At 33.0% G+C, this 19,030-nt stretch overlaps 3 protein-coding genes across 4 annotated transcripts; all 3 read left to right on the top strand.

The window, feature by feature from the left end:
* Positions 1 to 4,444: 4,444 nt before the first annotated feature.
* On the top strand, positions 4,445 to 9,623 carry LOC112006004 (uncharacterized). Its single transcript, XM_024038314.2, has 7 exons — positions 4,445 to 4,852; positions 6,278 to 6,947; positions 7,427 to 8,096; positions 8,213 to 8,313; positions 8,451 to 8,540; positions 8,724 to 8,848; positions 9,263 to 9,623. Exons 2-7 carry the CDS (start codon positions 6,312 to 6,314, stop codon positions 9,417 to 9,419), a joined length of 1,779 nt encoding a protein of 592 aa, XP_023894082.2. The 5' UTR covers positions 4,445 to 4,852; positions 6,278 to 6,311; the 3' UTR covers positions 9,420 to 9,623.
* A 3,635-nt stretch (positions 9,624 to 13,258) lies between these two features.
* LOC112006059 (pentatricopeptide repeat-containing protein At3g24000, mitochondrial) lies at positions 13,259 to 16,426 on the top strand. Of its 2 annotated transcripts, XM_024038360.2 has the most exons (3): positions 13,324 to 13,462; positions 13,893 to 16,130; positions 16,256 to 16,426. In XM_024038360.2, the coding sequence occupies exon 2, from the start codon at positions 13,896 to 13,898 to the stop codon at positions 15,918 to 15,920; it is 2,025 nt and encodes a 674-aa protein (XP_023894128.1). In that variant the 5' UTR covers positions 13,324 to 13,462; positions 13,893 to 13,895; the 3' UTR covers positions 15,921 to 16,130; positions 16,256 to 16,426. The 2 variants fall into 2 exon arrangements, 1 of the variants encoding a protein (XP_023894128.1); XR_010628723.1 differs by lacking the exon at positions 13,893 to 16,130 and having other exon boundaries at positions 13,259 to 13,462.
* A 72-nt stretch (positions 16,427 to 16,498) lies between these two features.
* On the top strand, positions 16,499 to 18,124 carry LOC112005998 (anaphase-promoting complex subunit 11). Its single transcript, XM_065772771.1, has 3 exons — positions 16,499 to 16,511; positions 16,618 to 16,794; positions 17,609 to 18,124. The coding sequence occupies exons 1-3, from the start codon at positions 16,499 to 16,501 to the stop codon at positions 17,722 to 17,724; spliced, it is 306 nt and encodes a 101-aa protein (XP_065628843.1). The 3' UTR covers positions 17,725 to 18,124.
* The last annotated feature ends 906 nt before the right edge of the window (positions 18,125 to 19,030 follow it).

A 19,030-nucleotide genomic window follows, 5' to 3' on the forward strand; every position in this document is an offset into this window, starting at 1 on the left:
TATTATCAATTAGATAGCAAGATAGAAGGACTAATGCATTGTTCATGGAGGACCCTTGTGCGAATCGAATTGACTTTATGCTTGGTTTTCAGGCCTCAGCCATAGCTACTGCTCAAATTGCATAATTTCTGGCAATCAGGAATATGATTCCTTGACATTCCATCTTTATACAAGGCAAGGCATGAAAATAATAAATTAAGTATAATTGCTTGTGGGATATAAGGGGCAAGGGCCGGGGTTCAAGTATCCAGGAGGGCTTTCTCAAAAAAAGTCTCCAGGAGAGAGTTTCAAACACATATACACTTAGATTAAGTTAGAGTAAAATTTCTATCTTAAATTAAATAATAATAATAAAAATAAAAATAAAATAAATCCACTAGTAAAATCTTAGTAACATACATTCTGGGACGTTTGTCTTTTCAAATTGATAATCTAACACACATTCACATTAATTTGTAATGTTCCAAATAGTGGGCAAATGGAACATCCATTAAAGGTCATTATAGAAAGTGTACAAAATTACAAAATAAAATTTTGTTAAAACCAAGGATAACATTAACTTGATTTTGATTATTTAAATTGACACGGTTAATAGTTATGGGACCAAATTGATTTTCGCTCAATAGTTAAAGAATAAATTAGTAATTTAACCTAAAAAGTCAATATCTATAGTTATGCATTAATTATTTACATTAAATTAATTTATATGATTATTTTTATAAAATTTATATAAAAAATATTTTTATTTGGAATAATAATAATAATAATAATATATAGAATATAACATTCTTCCTCATATTTAGATGCTTTTAAAACAATTGACACAAAATCCATAAAATTTAAATATTTGTAAATTCACTAAAATTAATCTTAACTATTTAGATTTCCTAATTTCTTGAAGTGACATGTAATATATATGAACCAACATTGTAATATTTACTTTATATGTAATTAAAAAGATTACTAAAAGATGAATTCGTTCATTTTGCTATATTAATTATTTTTAGTGGTGCATTAGTTATTTAAGTATAATGAAAAAATTTTATATTATTTTTCTAAGATTTATATATGAAACAATTAATTCAAAATATGATATTCTTGCTCAAATTTAGTTGCTTTTGAAACAAAGTCGAAAAAAATGGGAAAAATAATGACACACAATCAAAATATTAAAAAAAATGATTGAAGAATATTTACATTTTTATTTTATCAAAAAAATATTTTCATTCTTGAGTAGGTGTGAAACATACCTATATATCAATCACTATTATATCATGCAATTTTAAAAACATAGAGTATGATCAAATCATATTCTTGTTGTCTTTTGATTTTTTTTTTTCTATAAAACAAAATACTAAAGATTACAAAATTTTACCAAAAGCATTATTAAAATATTAGAAGAAACTAATAACAAATGCACCCTACTAGTTATCTTATAAATTGAATGCTACACATAGCAAAAGAAATGTAACACTTACCATAAATAAAGTTACACAACATAATGCGTAAAACCCAACTTATGAAAAGTTAGTGACAGTAGAGCACTAGAGGCATTCTACTTCTTGGTTCTTTTCTAGCCAGCCTACAGCCCTTGAGCATCTACACGACATTCTTATATGATCCTATGACTGGGCTAGGCATAGGTAGTTCAGAAGAAGGGTATCATCAAGACTTCTTAAGAATAGACGAAGGGGAAAGATAGATAATGAATGGCAAAATGCCAGATTGAAAAGTGCGGTTCGCTTACTCTCTAATTCAGTTAAAAAATTACTATTTTAAAATTTTTTAAAATGTATTTTGTGTTTACAATGTACTGTTGGCCCCAATAAATACAATGATACATGTTGTAACACCTCCTACAAACCCGCTTAGAGCTTCCGCACTGGGAAGGCCAAATGCCAAGTGCAAAGAAAGTATGACATTTTAAGCCCAAAAACCTTAGCATCTGGAATTGTAAAAGCCAACAATTGCAAATTTTTTTGTAATTGTGCTACAGTACAATTCTACATGTAGAATTGTACTGTAGCACAATTGTAAAAAAAAAAAATATTAATATTTTATCTCTTTCTCTCTCATCTCTCATCTCTGTCTCTCCATCGAGCTTCACCAGAAGCAACCCACAGCACAGCCAACCCAGCACCACAACCACGACCCACAACCCACGGCCAAACCCACAACCAAATCCACGACCCACGACCAAACCCAGCACCACAACCCACGGCCAAGCCGACGGTGACACCCACAAACCACAGCCAAACTGACGGCGACGCCATCGAGCACAGCCAAACCCACAAATCTGACCCCTATAACCAACAAAAACCCACCGGAGTACAACCAACAAAAACCCACAGTCAAAGCACAGATCCACGATCCACAACCGAAGCACAGACTGGAGCACAATCAAACCCAGATCAGTAACAGAGAAGTGAGACGGGAGAGAGAGAGAGAGGAAGGAATGAAAAAATGAGAGAGGAGGAAAAAAAATGTTTTTTATGTTTGCCTTCTGCACTTAAAAATAATATTTTAATAAAATGGTAAAATAATAAAGTTTTGGGATGTTGGAGGTATTGTAAAATTGTATGTTATAAGTGATAAAGTGGCTTTTTGAGATGGTATAATAAAATATAATTAGAATTTTCAATGCAGATGCTCTTATACAGTATTGATTTCACAACCAAGTTTTATTCTCAAACTTTTGAGATTTGTTATAGATTAATCATGATTAATAGCATATATCATAATTCATTATCTGTTCTTTCATGAATGGATTCTTTTTTCTTTTTCTTTTTTTTTTTTTTTTTTTTTTAATTTCTTAAACTTGAATTAACCTACTCTTGATGCAATATCCATATTCAACTTAAAAGTTGTCTTAATAAATTTTTTATGACCATTATGTGTTGGCTTTACCAAAATATATATTGCAATTTTTTTTACAAAAAGTACATCAAGCTGCAGTGGGTTCTAGTTAGCTCAATTGGTAAAATCTTTGATAATCGAATAAAAGATATTGAGTGCCATAGGTTGAAACTCTCCAAAAAAAAAAAACATCAAGCAACAACAATCTCGCCTTTATTTATTGCAAAGATTCATAATTTAGCTTTTATTAATGAAAACTGACGCCATGACTGGTATGAAAATGAAAAATAATCTCAAACTTTAAGGATCAATAGTATACTTTATTCTTTATTTTTTATATAATTTAAAAGGGAACATGATATTATGTAAACTAAATTCGATTTCATTAAATAAAGAATTATAATTAATTTTAAAGAATCTATATTCACAAGTGTCATTTAAATCTCACACCACTTAATAAAAAATGATAATCAAGTTTAAATGAAGTAATATTATATTTAGTTCTAAGTTCATTAAATACAAAAAAAAAAATTCATCTTGAAATTGACTTGATAAATCTTTGTTTTTATTATTATTGGTGAAAGACAATTAACCTCCTCTCTTTCAAAATAAATGAGAACTTTTTAACATTACATTTTGACACAAAATTTTCACAAATTTTTTTACCAACTCAATGGTATGTTGTAATTTCATTTGTGGTAATAAAAGTAATGTCAAATTTCTAGGAAGGAACTTCACACACATATATACTTAGATTAAGTTAGAGTAGAATTCTATCTTGTATCAAAAAAAGGAAAAAAATTAACGTATGCCTTAAGGCTATTAGTTCATAAAATATATTTTTTGAGTAGAGTTGTGGTGTACATTTGTGTTAAAACATTTTTCTCTCTCCCTTATGTGTGTGTTTGTTTCTCAAAAAATAATAATAATAATAATTGACATAAGTAAAAATGAAGATATTACTCTCATCATACCTATCACATCAACCATCATGAACTAATGCGAAAAATAATATTATAAGAGTGTTGACAACAAAATGGAACAAAGTTGGTGTCGTATCATAGGTCTCACATCCCCTCCTCAAACCTCCCCTCCTTAAGTTGGGTGGAAAAAATTCATGTAGGACAGATCAATGACAGAACAAGCAAAATTCATCTGATCCCTCCCTCTTTGGGATGGAAAAACCCACATGGGATGATGCAGCAGGACAAAAAGAATTAGACGAGAAGAAAAATTTTGGGGAAAAAAAAAATCTGTTGCATACATTGTGTACAAAATAGTGAAAATACAAATACATTTATGGGTTTCAATTAACTCAATTGATAAAATCTTTGATAGTTGAACATGAGTTTTTGGGTTCAAATTCTTACATATACAAAAAATTGATTAGTGTCTTAATCCAATAATAAAGATGAATCTCGTTTAAACTCTTTAAAAAAAAAAATACAAATACACCGCCCAAAACATGAAACAATTTTTAGCTGTTTTGGGTCGTGTGTGCAATAAAAACTAAACAAAATCTTTTCCCTATGTAGGGTAAGCAATCGCCAATCGGTACCTATAACTATAAGAGGAAACTAAAATCAGGGAAAACATGCAGCTGGGGTGTGTGTAGTTTCGCCAAGCTACGCACACGCACTTTACCTGCATCAACTAACTGTCACCAACAAAAGGTTTGGTCTTTCAAAGTGAGAGAGAGAGAGAGAGAGAGAGAGAGCGATGGGTGACCTTAACAACAACAATAGGATATAGTACAAGGTGGTGGTGACCTAACTAAACCACAGGACCAGTGGTTTTAGAACAATGGTGAAGGTTATTAGAGCTCTCTCTAAAACCCAACTCTATAGGTCCAATCACATTATACCACCTGGCTAATAATATCCTACTTTCGTTTCAATTTTTCACGCTCTCCTTCTCTCTCTCTCTCTCTGAGGCTCTCAGATTTTCCTTGATGGTGATCTAGGGTTTTGAGGTTTTTTGGTCGTGACCCACAAAGGTAAACGCTTCCTTCTTGGTCTCTTTGGTGCTCTTTTGGCCATCTTGTGAGTTTTTCTCATGTGGGTATTCTGAATTTGGTTTATTTATAAGGTGTATGTATGTGGGTTTGCTTCAAATTTGTGCTTTTTGCTGTGATTTTGTGGCTGTGTTCTCTTTCTGCATCATGTAATTTTCAAAATTTTAAGGTTTAGTTACGCGGGTATTTGAATTTTGATCTCTTTATGAGGTACTTGTAAATGGGTGCCCTTCACAAACTTCGAAAGCTGTTTTGTTCGACTGATTTGGTTTTGGGGATTTGTAATTCCCTCTGATTTTTATTGTATAGATTATTCATTAAAGCTTTGGTCTTTTTACGATTGGGTTCTTTGTCATTGATTTGGATTGCTGAATTTTTGTTCAATTCATTGAATTTTGGATTCCTTTAGTCAGGTTTATATGCAAATCAGGTTTTGTTAGTCATTCATAAAAAAATAATAAATAAAAATAAAAATCAGGCTTTGTTAGTTAATAATCCTGGATTATTTTTTGAAAAAATAGAATAGATTTATTTTTTATAATAAGAATATTTCAAATTCGAATAATTGTGAAGAAAGAACCACTAAATGAAAAGAAGAGGTATTTTTCACTCAGTTGCAAAGGGTTTGAGCCAAGATTTCCAGACAGATGGGGTTGGGTGTTATTACATCTGCCACATAATTTTAATGTGGGAATTTGCTCTGAAAAAAAAATATATTGAATGAATGGATCATATTTTGTAAGATTTTACTATTTCTGCCCTTCTAATGAAGGTATTAATTGTAGAGAAAATGGAATTTCCACGATATAATTTGAGAATACAAATTTTTCTTGTACCCCTAAAGTTGATTTTGGTTAGACTCATCAATGAAAATCATCAAATAATTCTGTTAATATATTGTTTGCAATACTTTTCTAAGAGTGTACTTATAAAAAGGTACTATTGTAAGGAACTTTGATGATGATACTTATCAAAAAAGGAACTATGATGGCGATCTTTTGTTGTTGCATGGCTCTGCCCATTTGCTGTATGGTTTTCTGTAGTAGCAGTTTTGAATATGTTTGTGCTCCATTCAGTTGCTTTGAAAGTCTTGCGGAATAGGAAGAAATTCAATATATTTTATTTCCTTTAGTTTTAGTTTTAGCTTTATTATTACTTGGAAGTGGAGAGTAGGAAAACAAGTCAATTTGCATATTGGCTTTTTTTGAAAATTAGGTTTTGGAAACCAATGCATTATAGAAACTTAGGTTTAGAATATTTTTTGTCTTCACTGCATTCTCTCAATTCTGAACTATCTAATTTGAAATAGGGAGTTTTGCATAGAAAATATTGTTAATACTCAATTTAATTTCCTCAGTTATTTTCTTTGTGTAATTATCTGGGCTTATTACTCTTTTGGGATTACAGTGGCACTAGGCTTGTGCTTGCCTTGTTTGCCAACATGGAAGGTTTTGGAAGTTTTGGGTTAAGTGATAAAAGCAGCGCTGTGAGGAAGAAGAGGAGTAATACATCCCGTCGTCCACGGAATGACTCACTGTTGCCTTCAGACTACCATGATGTTTCACCCTTATCATCTACACCTCCTTCAGATAATGTGAGCAAAGTATCAAGTGATGAGAATAATGAATATGGTTCAGTTTCTCGAAAGAAAGAGCTCAATTTGAACCAATGCACTGCTAGGGCTTTATCTGTTAACATTGGCGAAGCGGAATCTGGCCAGAATATGATCAAGAATGAAGATGGAGGATTCGGAGAATCTGATGAAGCTTCCAATAATGGTTCTTTCCGAGGAAGTAATGAGCACATTCATAGTGGAGTTGAATCCAAAAGACACAGTGAAGGTGTCCTTGCACCAGCTGATTGGAAAGGCACAAGCAAGGTGGGGCATTTTGGAGTTGTTTCAGATGGCTTAGAAAATGAGAACAAAGTGAAAAAGGTTAAGCTTAAAGTTGGTGGTGTCATCCGTACAATTCATTCCAAGTCAATATCAGATGGAGCATCTGGTGTTGGGTCTTCTGCTACAAAAGCTTCTCGCATTTCTGATGCTGGTCGGCTGCAACAGAAGTTGATTGGTCAGGTATAAAGGATCATTAACCTATTCTTCAAAATTTGTTGAATCTGTACCAACTGTATACAACAAGGTTTAATTCATATCCATGGCATAGCAAAATTGAGGACATTGCAACTGGACATAATATATGAGCAGGACAACTACATGTCAATTGCTTTTTGCTTTATCACTGTGTGAGGAATTAGATTGTATGCAAAATTTGAATTTTAAATTTTCATGGTAACCTCTTCTAGATGTGGTTGCAGTGGTGCACACAAAATATAAAGTTGTTACACTAGATTTTGTGTCACCTTAACTGCTAGAAATTCATTATGATGTTCCTGTTGGTGTAAAAGAAATTATTTTTCTTGTTCCCTTCCATTTTAGCCCGGTGAATGATATTCTGCGATGCCTTTGATTCCAATTTTTTGCGGCCTTGTAGTCCAATTCAAAGACTGGTAGGCATCTTATTGAGGCTCTCTCTCTAATATATATTTGTGCTGCAGGACATTTCAGATGACAAATGTTCCTTTACTTCAGAGAAGGGAAGTGGCTTAAGAGGGCTTCCATGGAAGGATTTCTCCAAATATGGTTTGAATGTGGGAAAAGCTGATTCTTCAAGGAGTAGGATGCCTGAAGAAAATATTTCCACAAACCAAGTTGATAAGTACGAGCCTATTCGCAAGAGCAAACGGATCTCTAAGAGACGTGTGTTAGATGAAGATGATGACGAAGAGATTAAATACCTTGAAAAGCTCAGAACACCCAAGGCTACTGTTGATTATGGTGTGGAGTATGAAGATGATGAGGAAGGAGGGAGCAGGAAACAACGGAAGATATCAAGGGTGTTGAAGAGTAATGTTGATGGAAGATATGATGTTAATGTGAAAGATCACCTCTTGTCAAGATCAGGCAAGGATGGTAAAAAGTCTCGATCAGGGAGAGTATTTGAAGATACTGATTATGTGGAAGATGAAGATCCAATCTCAGATGGTGAGATCAATAATAATAAGAAGAAACCAAAAAAGGAGATTGTTGATTTATTGGGAGATAATAAGAAGGAAATGACAGTCACTACTCGTCAGCGGGCCCTTCAAACTGGCAAAGATGTCTCTTCCAGTTTCGGTGCAAGTCTAATTGAGTTCCCAAATGGCTTGCCTCCTGCTCCACCTAGGAGTGAGTAACTTTCACTGTTTTGCTTATCTGTTCTTGTTATTGTTATAGCTACCTTCTGCTGGATAATTGTTGAAATTTCTATACATTTTTTATATTAACAATTATTTTGGTGATAGAGCAAAAAGAGAAACTTTCTGAAGTGGAGCAGCAGTTGAAGAGGGCTGAGGCTCTTCAGAGGCGTAGGATGCAAGTGGAAAAGGCGGCTAGGGAATCTGAGGTTTAGCCCCTTCTTTGTATCATATTTTTGTCAGCCTTGTGAACAGCACGAATGTTAGAAGTAATTGAAGTGTTTTCTTCACTTTTTGACTAAATTAGTAATTTAAGCGTTTTCTTCACTTTTTGATTGAATTTTAGGCTGAGGCTATCAGAAAAATCCTGGGCCAAGATTCAAGTAGGAAGAAGCGAGAAGATAAGATGAAGAAACGGCAAGAAGAATTGGCACAGGTAATAAGTCGAGAGTACTCTTGCTCTTAATCCACAGCATCAGTTTGTTCTTTCCCTTTGTATACTACACATATATTTGGACACCGTTTACATCTTTTTTTATTGAAGAAATATTTAAATACCAAAAAATATTATGCAATGGATCAGAACTCTTACTCTGTTCACTTCTATAATTTTATGCAGGAGAAGGCTGCCAATTATATGGTACTTGCATCAGACTCTGTTAGATGGGTCATAGGTCCCTCAGGAACAGTTGTTACATTTCCCAATGAAATAGGCTTGCCAACTATTTTTTCCAAGCCCTGCAGGTAAAGAAATACTTCTAGCGAATTCTATCTACAGCCCACCCCCCAACACAAAAGAAAGTTATTAATTATTATGTTTTATTCTAAACCTTTGTTAACACTGAGATTTGGTCCTTATGATCTGTACTGAATTTCTTTGATTCTATCTAGTCATATACCCTGTCATTACATAATGTGCTATCTAGTAATAGGTAAAAGGTTCTCCTCATTAGGCTCCTGAATATGACATGTAACAATAGTGGTTGCTGGAGATTTGATTTTCCTTGAAGTAGCTTCAGATCTGATCATATTATTACTGTAACAAATATATAGATTATATAAATTTTACACATATTTACTTATCAAAAATCTTAGTACTATGCTTAGTCTTTAAACTACCTCCATGTTTCGTGATGAATTGGTTTTTATGGATTTCAGTTACCCTCCTTCCCGTGAGAAATGCTCCAGGCCATCTTGTATGAATCCATACAAGTACCGAGATTCCAAGTCAAAGCTCCCCTTGTGCAGTCTTGAATGCTACAAGGCAATAAATGAAAAGATGCAGCATATTAATCAAGTTGACTTAGCTATATAGCCTTGATGTATGTAGGTAGTCCTGTACTGTGACCTTTATTTTGTATAGATAAAGTCAAATCTCTATTCTGGGAGCTGTTTTGATTACTCCAATAACAGCAGCTCAAATATCTGTATAGAAATTATATTTGCTTGAATTTTTTCCCCCCTCTATGATATTGGATAATTGTTTTTGTTCGACATGAAATAAGGCTGTTCAAATCAAGAGATTTGTATTGGTAAGTAAAGCTAGAGTTTGGAAGATATTTTGATTCTCTCTAAATTATGACATTGGAAGTATTTTATGCAACCGAATGTGTATGACACCTTCTCACATATACATGGAATTCACACACGTGAACTTTGCATGCGTGAGAGACTGATGTTATATATACTTGTTTCACCTTAAAAAAAAAACTATGTGAAAACTGGAAAGAAAGTTAATAAGCCGCATGTGTTTTGTTTTCTCCTGTACTTTTTGAAACTTTCTTTACATGATCAATGGTTGAAAACTATTCTTTTGTAAAAACTGAACCATCCGAAGTATTGTGCTGGTGATCCATGTACCCTACCAATCTACCATGGTATTCTCACTTTGTTGATTTCACCAATTAATGCAATGCAATAGAACCTTGAAGGTAGGTTTTGTTACTTGGTATCAACATTACAGAGAATTGTTGTAACAATTGAATTGTCAAAAAATATAACATTTAAGAGAATACTGTTTGTAGAATTGTGAATCCAATGTGTATGGTTGACAATATATTCAAGACTTTTTTCTACCCTTACGTTAGGAGTGACTCCTTGCTATCCGAAACTTGAGCACTACGTTTGGTTAGAAGGAATATGACTCTAGTTCCTCACATGACATTCTAGAGATTTGTTTCCTGAATCAACAGGCGTCGCACATCATATGATATGATCCCCACAGAAGGGTATCTCAAATAGCTGTTATATGTAGCAGATATCTCACAACATGTAGAATATATTGATTCAGAATCTAAGATGTGGTTAGATTTTTGCTTTCTAAACGCTATTGTGAGATCCTTTTGGGGTACAATTTCTCTATCACCTTTGTTTACCAGGTTCTTTAATATGAACTATTCTGGCTTTCAACACAGTTCCATTATGACAACATGTATAGAGAGTTAGAGATCATTATCCACTAATAGTCCGTTTGGATTGAAGGAGAGGGAGGGAGAGTAGAGTAGAGTAAAGTGAATTTGGCTCAAAGTTAGCCTATTTTTAGCCAGTTTTACTTTACTCTCCTCCATTTTCACTCCTTCTCTCAATCCAAACAGGACCTAAAAAAAAATGCAAACCACGATTTTAGTCATCAAACTATGTTTTATATCGTTATCCACCTAAATGAGAAAAGGCAGTCCATGATTTTAGTTATCAAAGTATGTATTGGAGTTTCGCATTGTCAATACACTGTTAATTATGTAAATTTAATTCTAGTAATTTTGGTTAAAAGCATTGGTGTTTCTTTTGGAGACATCTAGGATTCAAATTCTCTCTCTCTCGTTATAACTATCGAAGTATAATAAATAAATAAATAAATATCTTGAAAATTTGAAGACAATGTTACTCTCTCACCATATTTCTTTCTAAAAATTAAGTGATTTTCATGAAATTGCTTTTCTATATTGAGTGATTCTTGCTAAAATTGATATTATTTGTACAAGTACCAGACCAAGGAGATAAAAGGGAGCACAATTTATGAAATCTCACAATTAATTTTGAAAATCTATATATATATATATATATATATATCTAAACCTCAAAGAAAATCCAATTAAATTTTAATTGAATTCTCAATTTTATGCCACAAGCCCCATTTAATTCTTCATTTTGTGCCAAGTGAATTATTGAGTATAAAAATCGAAGAGTCTAAATCTAATTAGATTTTAAATTGGATTTCAATTAAAGTCTAATTTTCCACCATGTGTCCATCTAATTTTTTAATTTTTGTAACAAGTGAATTATTGGGTGCAAAAATCGAAGAATTTAAATCTAATTAAATTCTAAATTACACACACACACACATATATAAAATAAGGAACCATTACATATTTTTAAGGCAAAAATGCAAAACTGACCCTTTAACTTTCACATTTTGTCATTTCAGTCCTCTAACTTTCTGTTTTGTCAATTCAGTCCTCTAACTTTCAATTTTTGTCAATTCAAGGCTCCGTTACAAATCTGTTACTGCTGCCAAAACGATGCCGTTTTCATGGTTTTTTTTTTTTTTTTACGAATCAAAACAAAAAAAAAAAAGGGATTCGTTCCCCTTCACTGAATCAAAACGAAAAAAAGGGATTCAAGTATCAAATCCCTAGCTTTGAGTCCGAGAGAGAGAGAGAGAGAGAGAGTGAGCTAGTTTGAGAGAGAGAGAGAGAGAGAGAGAGAGAGAGAGCGACGTCATTTTGGCAGCAGTAACAGATTTGTAACGGAGCTTAAATTGACAAAAATTGAAAGTTAGACGACTGAATTGACAAAACTAAAAATTAAAGAACTAAAATGAAAAAAATGTGAAAGTTAGAGGGTCAGTTTTACATTTTTACCTATTTTTAAAATGTAAACTAATACCATGTATAATTTGAATTTCTTCTAAAAAAAAGTTATAATTTGAAGCATTTAATTGTAATTATTGTACCTGTGCACATGGCTACACATTAGTATGTAATAATAAGCATAGTATTAAATTGTTTTCAAAATATAAAAGCATAAATTAACATATCTATGGCAATGTATGTTTGCTTTCTAAAGTTTGGGTTAATATCTATTTCTTTTTTTCTTTTTTCTTTTTTTGAGAATCAGGTCAATATCTATTTGAGTTCTTGAAATGTTCAAAATTCATTTTTGTAATCATCAAAACATTGTCAATATATCAAGTTTGTTTTTCTATAACCTTGCCATTATAATGAAGTGTCACATGTTATGGACGTACTAAATTGTTTACAATATTTTTGAGGAAAAAAAAAATCAAATCTCAAATAGTTTATGCTTAAATGAGTCATGGGGAACACCATACAACAATCAATGAGCTAGAATAAAACCTAATCTAACTTTTAGGGAGCAAGGGTCTATTTTTGCCCAATAACATAAATTAATTGAAATGTGACATGCAGTTTAAGGATCAAAACAATAGTTTTGACATTTCCTCTTTCTTTTTTTTTCTTTTTTTTTCTTTTCTAAATTTTATTTTATTTAAGAAACAAACTCCATTTAGCTTTAATCCCAACCATTTCAAATCCCAAAACCATGGATGTTAATTTCAAACTTGATTTAATTAGGGGAACGATGTATATTAGTGTACTTTTTGGAGTTACTACTATTTTACATACATGTGTAAATATTAATCATTAGTAAATAGACACTTTTGAATATACACCACTGTAAGTTTCTTTAAAAAATTTCTCCCCTCTCCCCATGTGTGTGTGTTAAAAATATTTAGTATTCTAAAAAAAAAAAATTAATCATTAGTAAATATCTTTTAAAAAACAATTAGTAGATAAATATAAATTTTTTATCAAAAAATCAGAAATAAAATAACTAGGTAGCCGAAAATTGAAAATAGAATAGTACATAAAAGTAATATATTATCAATTGGTAGTTGCTCTTAAACCTATCAAATAAGTGTCAAAGAAAAAAAATCAAATTAAAAAAAAAAAAAAAAAAAAAAACCTTATGTAATCTAGGTCACAAGCATTTTTATGCTGAATTGCAAACCACTATATAGCGGTTAATAAAACAATTCTCATGAATTATTTAAGTAAGTCACATGGCTCATTATCAGATCTATCTCTCATAAAATCCTTATGCGATTCTTTTAAAAAATTAAAAATTAAAAAAAAAACTGTCATGTAGTTTAATATCATGATGTGCCGCTTACCTGGACTAATAAGAAAAACGACATGTCTTTCAGAAATTGGCATATAAGCCTTTACACGAACCACCATGTTCAAAACCTTTCAAAATACTTGACAGACCTCACTCCGCTCCTTTCATCTAAAAAAAAAAACTCTTTCTGGGGTTTCACTATTTTGCTTTTTCGCCAAGGTAAAAAGCCTCTCTACCACAAAATCTTTGAAAGCTTTATCCTGTTTCTCTGTTGGATTCGTGTACTTTTTATGTAGTTTCAAACTTAATATCACAATCACGTTGTGTTCATTTTTTAGATTGTACCTCTTTTATATATAGGAATCATTGTCTAATTTTCAGTGTATATATGTTTATAATCAATGGGGGTTTTTTATGTTGTTTGGTTAGTGATGCAGATGAAAAAATGAATCTAAAGGTTGGATTTTTAAGTGTTCTGTTTGCTTTAGTTTCTTAAACCAAAGAACCCATGTCCTGCATTATTGTAACTTGTATGGTTTCAAATTGCTATCCCTTAATTCTATGATTTTAAGGTAAATTGAAATAACAAGACCCTAATACTATTTTTTTTTTTTTTTTATTGTCTTTGTTTGATCCCTACCTAGCTCAGATCATGAACAAGCATATAGTTGTATTGTGTACTAGTAAATCTACCTTGTACAATGCAATTTTACATGGTAAAAGCTGTTTTGGAATTCCAAACAAAACGTCAATATCTACACGGTTTGGGTCATATGCAACTCTAGCTAGCTTCACTGATTTTGAGGCCTCAGAAGGAGAAGAAGAAGATTCTTGTGGCTCTAGTTCTTGCATCATACAAGACAAGGACCTTCTCCGCAGGAGCCAGATCCGTAATTCCCCTACGGGGCTTCATGTACTTGATTTAATTGATCGTGGTTCATTGGAAGCCAATCGTGCTCTATACAATAATTTGCTAAAGAAATGCACCCATTTTGGGAAGGTTAAAGAAGGAAGAGCTGTGCACTCCCACATTGTACATTCCCAGTTCAAGGATGACCTTGTTATTCATAATACCATTCTCAACATGTATGCCAAGTGTGGTGCTTTGGATGATGCTCGTAGACTGTTTGATGAAATGCCTAGTAAAGACATGGTTACTTGGACTGCCTTGATTTCTGGCTATTCTCAGAATGATCATGCTGAGGATGCACTTGTTTTGTTTCCTCAGATGCTTCACTTTGGTTTGCAACCAAATCAATTCACTTTGTCTAGCTTGTTAAAGGCTTCTGGGGCCAGGCCTAATGATAAACATGGTCGACAAGTTCATGCCTTTTGTTTAAAGTATGGTTATGATTCCAATGTTTATGTGGGGAGTTCTCTTGTGGACATGTATGCTAGATTTAATCTAATAAATGAAGCCCGAGTAGTCTTTGATGGGTTGGTAAGCAAGAACGAGGTATCGTGGAATGCTTTGATTGCTGGGCATGCTAGGAAGGGTGAAGGAGAGCATGCTTTAAGTATGTTTCGGGAGATGCAGAGAGCAGATTTTAAACCAACTCATTTCACCTATTCGAGTGTGTTTAGCATTTGTGCAAGCACTGGATCTCTAGAGCAAGGCAAATGGATTCATGCACATGTGATAAAATCAGGGGGTAAGCTTGTTTCTTTTGTAGGAAACACTCTTCTTTACATGTACGCAAAATCAGGAAGCATTGAGGATGCAAAAAAGGTGTTTGATAGATTGGTGAAACAAGAGTTGGTTTCTTGGAATTCAATGCTCACTGGATATGCACAACATGGGCTCGGGAAGGAAAGTGTGCAATGGTTTGAAGAAATGTTAAGGATAGGAATTGAACCTAATCACGTAACCTTCCTTTGTGTTCTTTCTGCTTGTAGCCATGCCGGGCTTTTAGATGAAGGACTATATTATTTTGAATTGATGAAGAAGCACATGATTGAACCGCAAGTTTCACATTATGTGACAATTGTTGATCTTCTTGGTCGAGCTGGTCTTCTTGATCGAGCCTTGAAATTCATAAGAGAAATGCCTATTGAACCCGCAGCAGCAGTTTGGAAAGCCTTACTTGGTGCTTGTAGGATGCATAAGAATATGGAGTTAGGTGCTTATGCTGCTGAACATGTTTTTGAGCTTGATCCCTATGATTCAGGGCCCCATGTGTTGCTCTCTAATATCTATGCCTCTGCTGGAAGATGGGGTGATGTTGCGAAAGTTAGAAGGATGATGAAAAAGAGCGGGGTGAAGAAGGAGCCTGCTTGTAGTTGGGTGGAGATTGAGAATGCAGTCCATCTGTTTGTGGCAAATGATGATGCCCACCCGCAAAGAGAGGATATCTATAGAAAATGGGAAGAGATCAGTGGGAAGATCAAGGAGATTGGATATGTCCCAGACACTAGCCATGTGCTTTTGTTTGTGGATCAGCACGAGAGGGAAGTAAAGTTGCAGTACCATAGTGAGAAGCTTGCTCTAGCATTTGCCCTTCTCAAAACTCCTCCAGGTTCTCCTATACGAATCAAGAAAAACATTAGAGTTTGTGGTGATTGTCATTCAGCAATCAAGTTTGTGTCGAAGTTGGTGGACAGAGAAATCATTGTGAGAGATACCAATCGGTTCCATCATTTCCATGATGGTTCATGTTCTTGCAGGGACTACTGGTAGTGCTTGTTACCCAATCATCTATGAAAATGATTGTGTAAAGGAAGCCTCCTAAGTTTAACAGGCTATTTCCCAGTTGAAAGTGGATTTATGTCAGCATCTTAAGTACTAAACCATCCCTGGTTCTAACATCTTCTCTAATCATTCGATGAAGGCTCTCCTTTATTTTGACTTGACCATCATGAATCCTAGTATTCCTCTGCCACATATGTGGTAGATATTTTTCATATCTTTTTTTTTTTTTTGAGAGGGTTTTATGTATTTTTAAAGTGTGTGGCTGTATGCGATTATATTGTTCATAGTAACTGTTCTGAAAAAATTGGTTTCTGGTTTTGCAGGAGAGGAGGATGAAAGTCAAGCTCTTACGTATCCTTGCCATGATCTTGTGCCTTTTCCTCTTATAAATTGATTTTGTTCTTAAGTTAGTTGTAAATTCTTGTTTGGGCCATTTATGGAAACAGTTTTTCCTTGATTCAATTCTTTTTGTGAATATTTGCCGGGCTTTCAAACAGAGTATGTTCTCTTTATCTCTTGTATACCTTTTATTTTCACTGATGAACTTATAATTAATCATGTGATATATGACCTTTATGTGTATATGTGATTAGTGTACTTTAAAATTTCTTAGATTGGACGAAGATTTATTTTTTATCAAAGACATTCTCATGATTGGAACTTCTTAGCACATATAGTACTGTAGATATTGTTTATAATGTGTTGCTGCGGAGCCATAATTTTTTCCCTTGTGTTAATAATAGGTGGCATGGTGTTGCTTCATGGACTTGGGATGCCCAGGATGAAACATGTGGCATCTGTAGGATGGCATTTGATGGTTGTTGTCCTGATTGTAAGCTTCCTGGGGATGATTGCCCATTAAGTAAGTCACATACATTATCTTTGATGCAATTTCAGTTTGTTTACATGTTTTGCCATTTTGTCTTCCGTTTTTTAATTTCCTAACTTAAGGAATTCCTCAAATGACTCTCTCTCTCTCTCTCTCTCTAAGTAAAATCAGTTTATGCTTTCAACACGTCAACCTTTTATTTTTTTTTCCTCTTTTATGGCATGCCCTTAATGTAGCTTAAGTCCTATTGATTGATGCAATGCCTTATTTTTTTTAACTATTGTTCTGGGATGTTTGACCAGTACAAGAGCAGTGCTACTGTTGTGTACTAAAAGAGAGGGAGGAACAAATGTAGGGGGATAAAGAAAGAAAAAAAAAACCGTAGCTGACAGTATTAATTGAATCATTTTGAATTGCATCTAAGGGATGAGACAATCGCATATAGAAATTGACATCTTCTTATATGTATATACTAGCCATGTGATTGTAGTATCTTTGTTTATTTAGATTTGTATATATTTTCGTTTAAAAAAGCATTTTACACTGAGGTTGTTTCTTTCCATGCCTTTTCTCCTTATGCTTTTGTTGCTGGATCTCCCAAAATGTCATCTCAGAAAGTTAAATCTTATACTCCTTTTCCCAACAGTTTATAGTATTTTTAACATTCAGTGCCCAAACACATCACCCCCCTCCCCCCCCCTCCCAAAAAAGGAAAAAAAAAGGGTTGTGTACCTTTTTGAATAAATTCTTTTTACTGATCACAATTAAAAAGAAGAAGAAAGAATTGACTTCTACCGTCGGTAGTAGTTTGTGAAATTTTATGATGATGCTTAGTATTATCTTGCAGTTTGGGGTGCATGCAACCATGCGTTCCATCTTCATTGCATCTTGAAATGGGTGAATTCACAGACCTCTCAAGCACATTGCCCGATGTGCCGTAGGGAATGGCAGTTCAAAGAATGAGAGAAAAATAAATGAATTCCAAGTTAAATGAATGAATACCAGATCTTCTCCCTCTCTCTCCCTCTGTGTGTGTGTGTGTGTTTGCATGCTTGCTACTCTTCATGGACCTCTCAAGAACATTGCCCCATCTAGTGTTGAAGCTCCTCTTGTGCAGCCTCCAATGCTACAAAGCAATTTAATTAAGGGATGCCACTTGTAGCAGCCTGTTAAAATGGTGAACTTGGCTTCTATAATTTTGTGGCTAAACCTACATTACTACTAGAAGTTTGTGTTACTGTGGATTATCTATTTGTTTAATGCAGATCTGTCAATCAAATCAATTTCTTGTACTAGGAGCTGCTGTGGTTTGCTTAGTAACAGCCCAATTATCTAGAAGTAAAAACTATTTTGCTTGATTTTATCCTCCTTTTTTCCCCTTTTGTCTTCATTATTTTTGTTGTATGATATGATATTTGTCCTTGTCTAATATGATATCTGTTCCTTTAACAAACCAGACTTTATTAATTTCTCCTAGAAACAAATTTTATTTTTATATTGTCAAATTTGATAGAAATTATATTTGCTTAATGAGCTTCATTTGTATTGAAAGCAAAATAGGATTAGATTTATTTTCTTAAAAATAAGTATCTAAAGAGTTTTTTAAAAATGGGTCAATCTATCTTGATACAAATAATAAAGAGTAATTTTGGCATTGATGCGAGTCAAGTAGGTCAACAAGAAATTAATATATTTATTATTAATCATGTTGAAGTATGTTGACCCATTTTGATATAATTCATGGGAAAATATTATTTTGGTCCTCAAACTTTACTAAAAGTTTGTTTTTATCCCTAAACTTTAAAAGGTTCTTTTTTTCGTCCTTGAATTATTAAAAAGTTCTTTTTTTTTTTTATCCCAAAACCATTGAAAATGTTTTACTTTAAACTTTACCAAAGTTTGTTTTTTATTTCTAAATTATTGAAAAAAATTCTTCTTCTTTTTTATCTCTATCTCTGTATATACTATTGAAAATACTATTTACTATGTTTGTAAACAATAAAAAAAAAAAAAACATTTTTAAAATTTAGAGATGAAAAACAAACTTTTGCTAATATTTAAGGATTAAAATAGTATTTTACCCTAAATTCATTTATACCAAACATTAACTCACAAAAAGTAGTGTCGTGTGGCCTGTGTTTGTTGGTCATGTCAAATATTGCCACCTTCACCAACACTAAACAAATTAAGAAATTTTCTTTACCAATTTTAATTTATTGTTATTTAAATATTTATCATATTGTTATATAAAAATGTAACTTTTTTTTTT

This window comes from Quercus suber, unplaced genomic scaffold, assembly GCF_002906115.3.
Source record: "Quercus suber isolate HL8 unplaced genomic scaffold, Cork oak 2.0 scaffold_63, whole genome shotgun sequence".
NCBI lineage: Eukaryota > Viridiplantae > Streptophyta > Magnoliopsida > Fagales > Fagaceae > Quercus > Quercus suber.

Excerpts from the sequence above, each read along its gene's own strand:
- LOC112006059 (XM_024038360.2), top strand. The coding sequence starts at position 13,896 with ATGAACAAGCATATAGTTGTATTGTGTACTAGTAAATCTACCTTGTAC.
- LOC112005998 (XM_065772771.1), top strand. Across the intron at positions 16,795-17,608 it reads TGGGGATGATTGCCCATTAA|TTTGGGGTGCATGCAACCAT; the intron begins GTAAGTCACATA and ends ATTATCTTGCAG.
- LOC112006004 (XM_024038314.2), top strand. The coding sequence starts at position 6,312 with ATGGAAGGTTTTGGAAGTTTTGGGTTAAGTGATAAAAGCAGCGCTGTG. Across the intron at positions 8,097-8,212 it reads GCCTCCTGCTCCACCTAGGA|AGCAAAAAGAGAAACTTTCT; the intron begins GTGAGTAACTTT and ends TTTTGGTGATAG. Across the intron at positions 8,541-8,723 it reads GGCAAGAAGAATTGGCACAG|GAGAAGGCTGCCAATTATAT; the intron begins GTAATAAGTCGA and ends AATTTTATGCAG.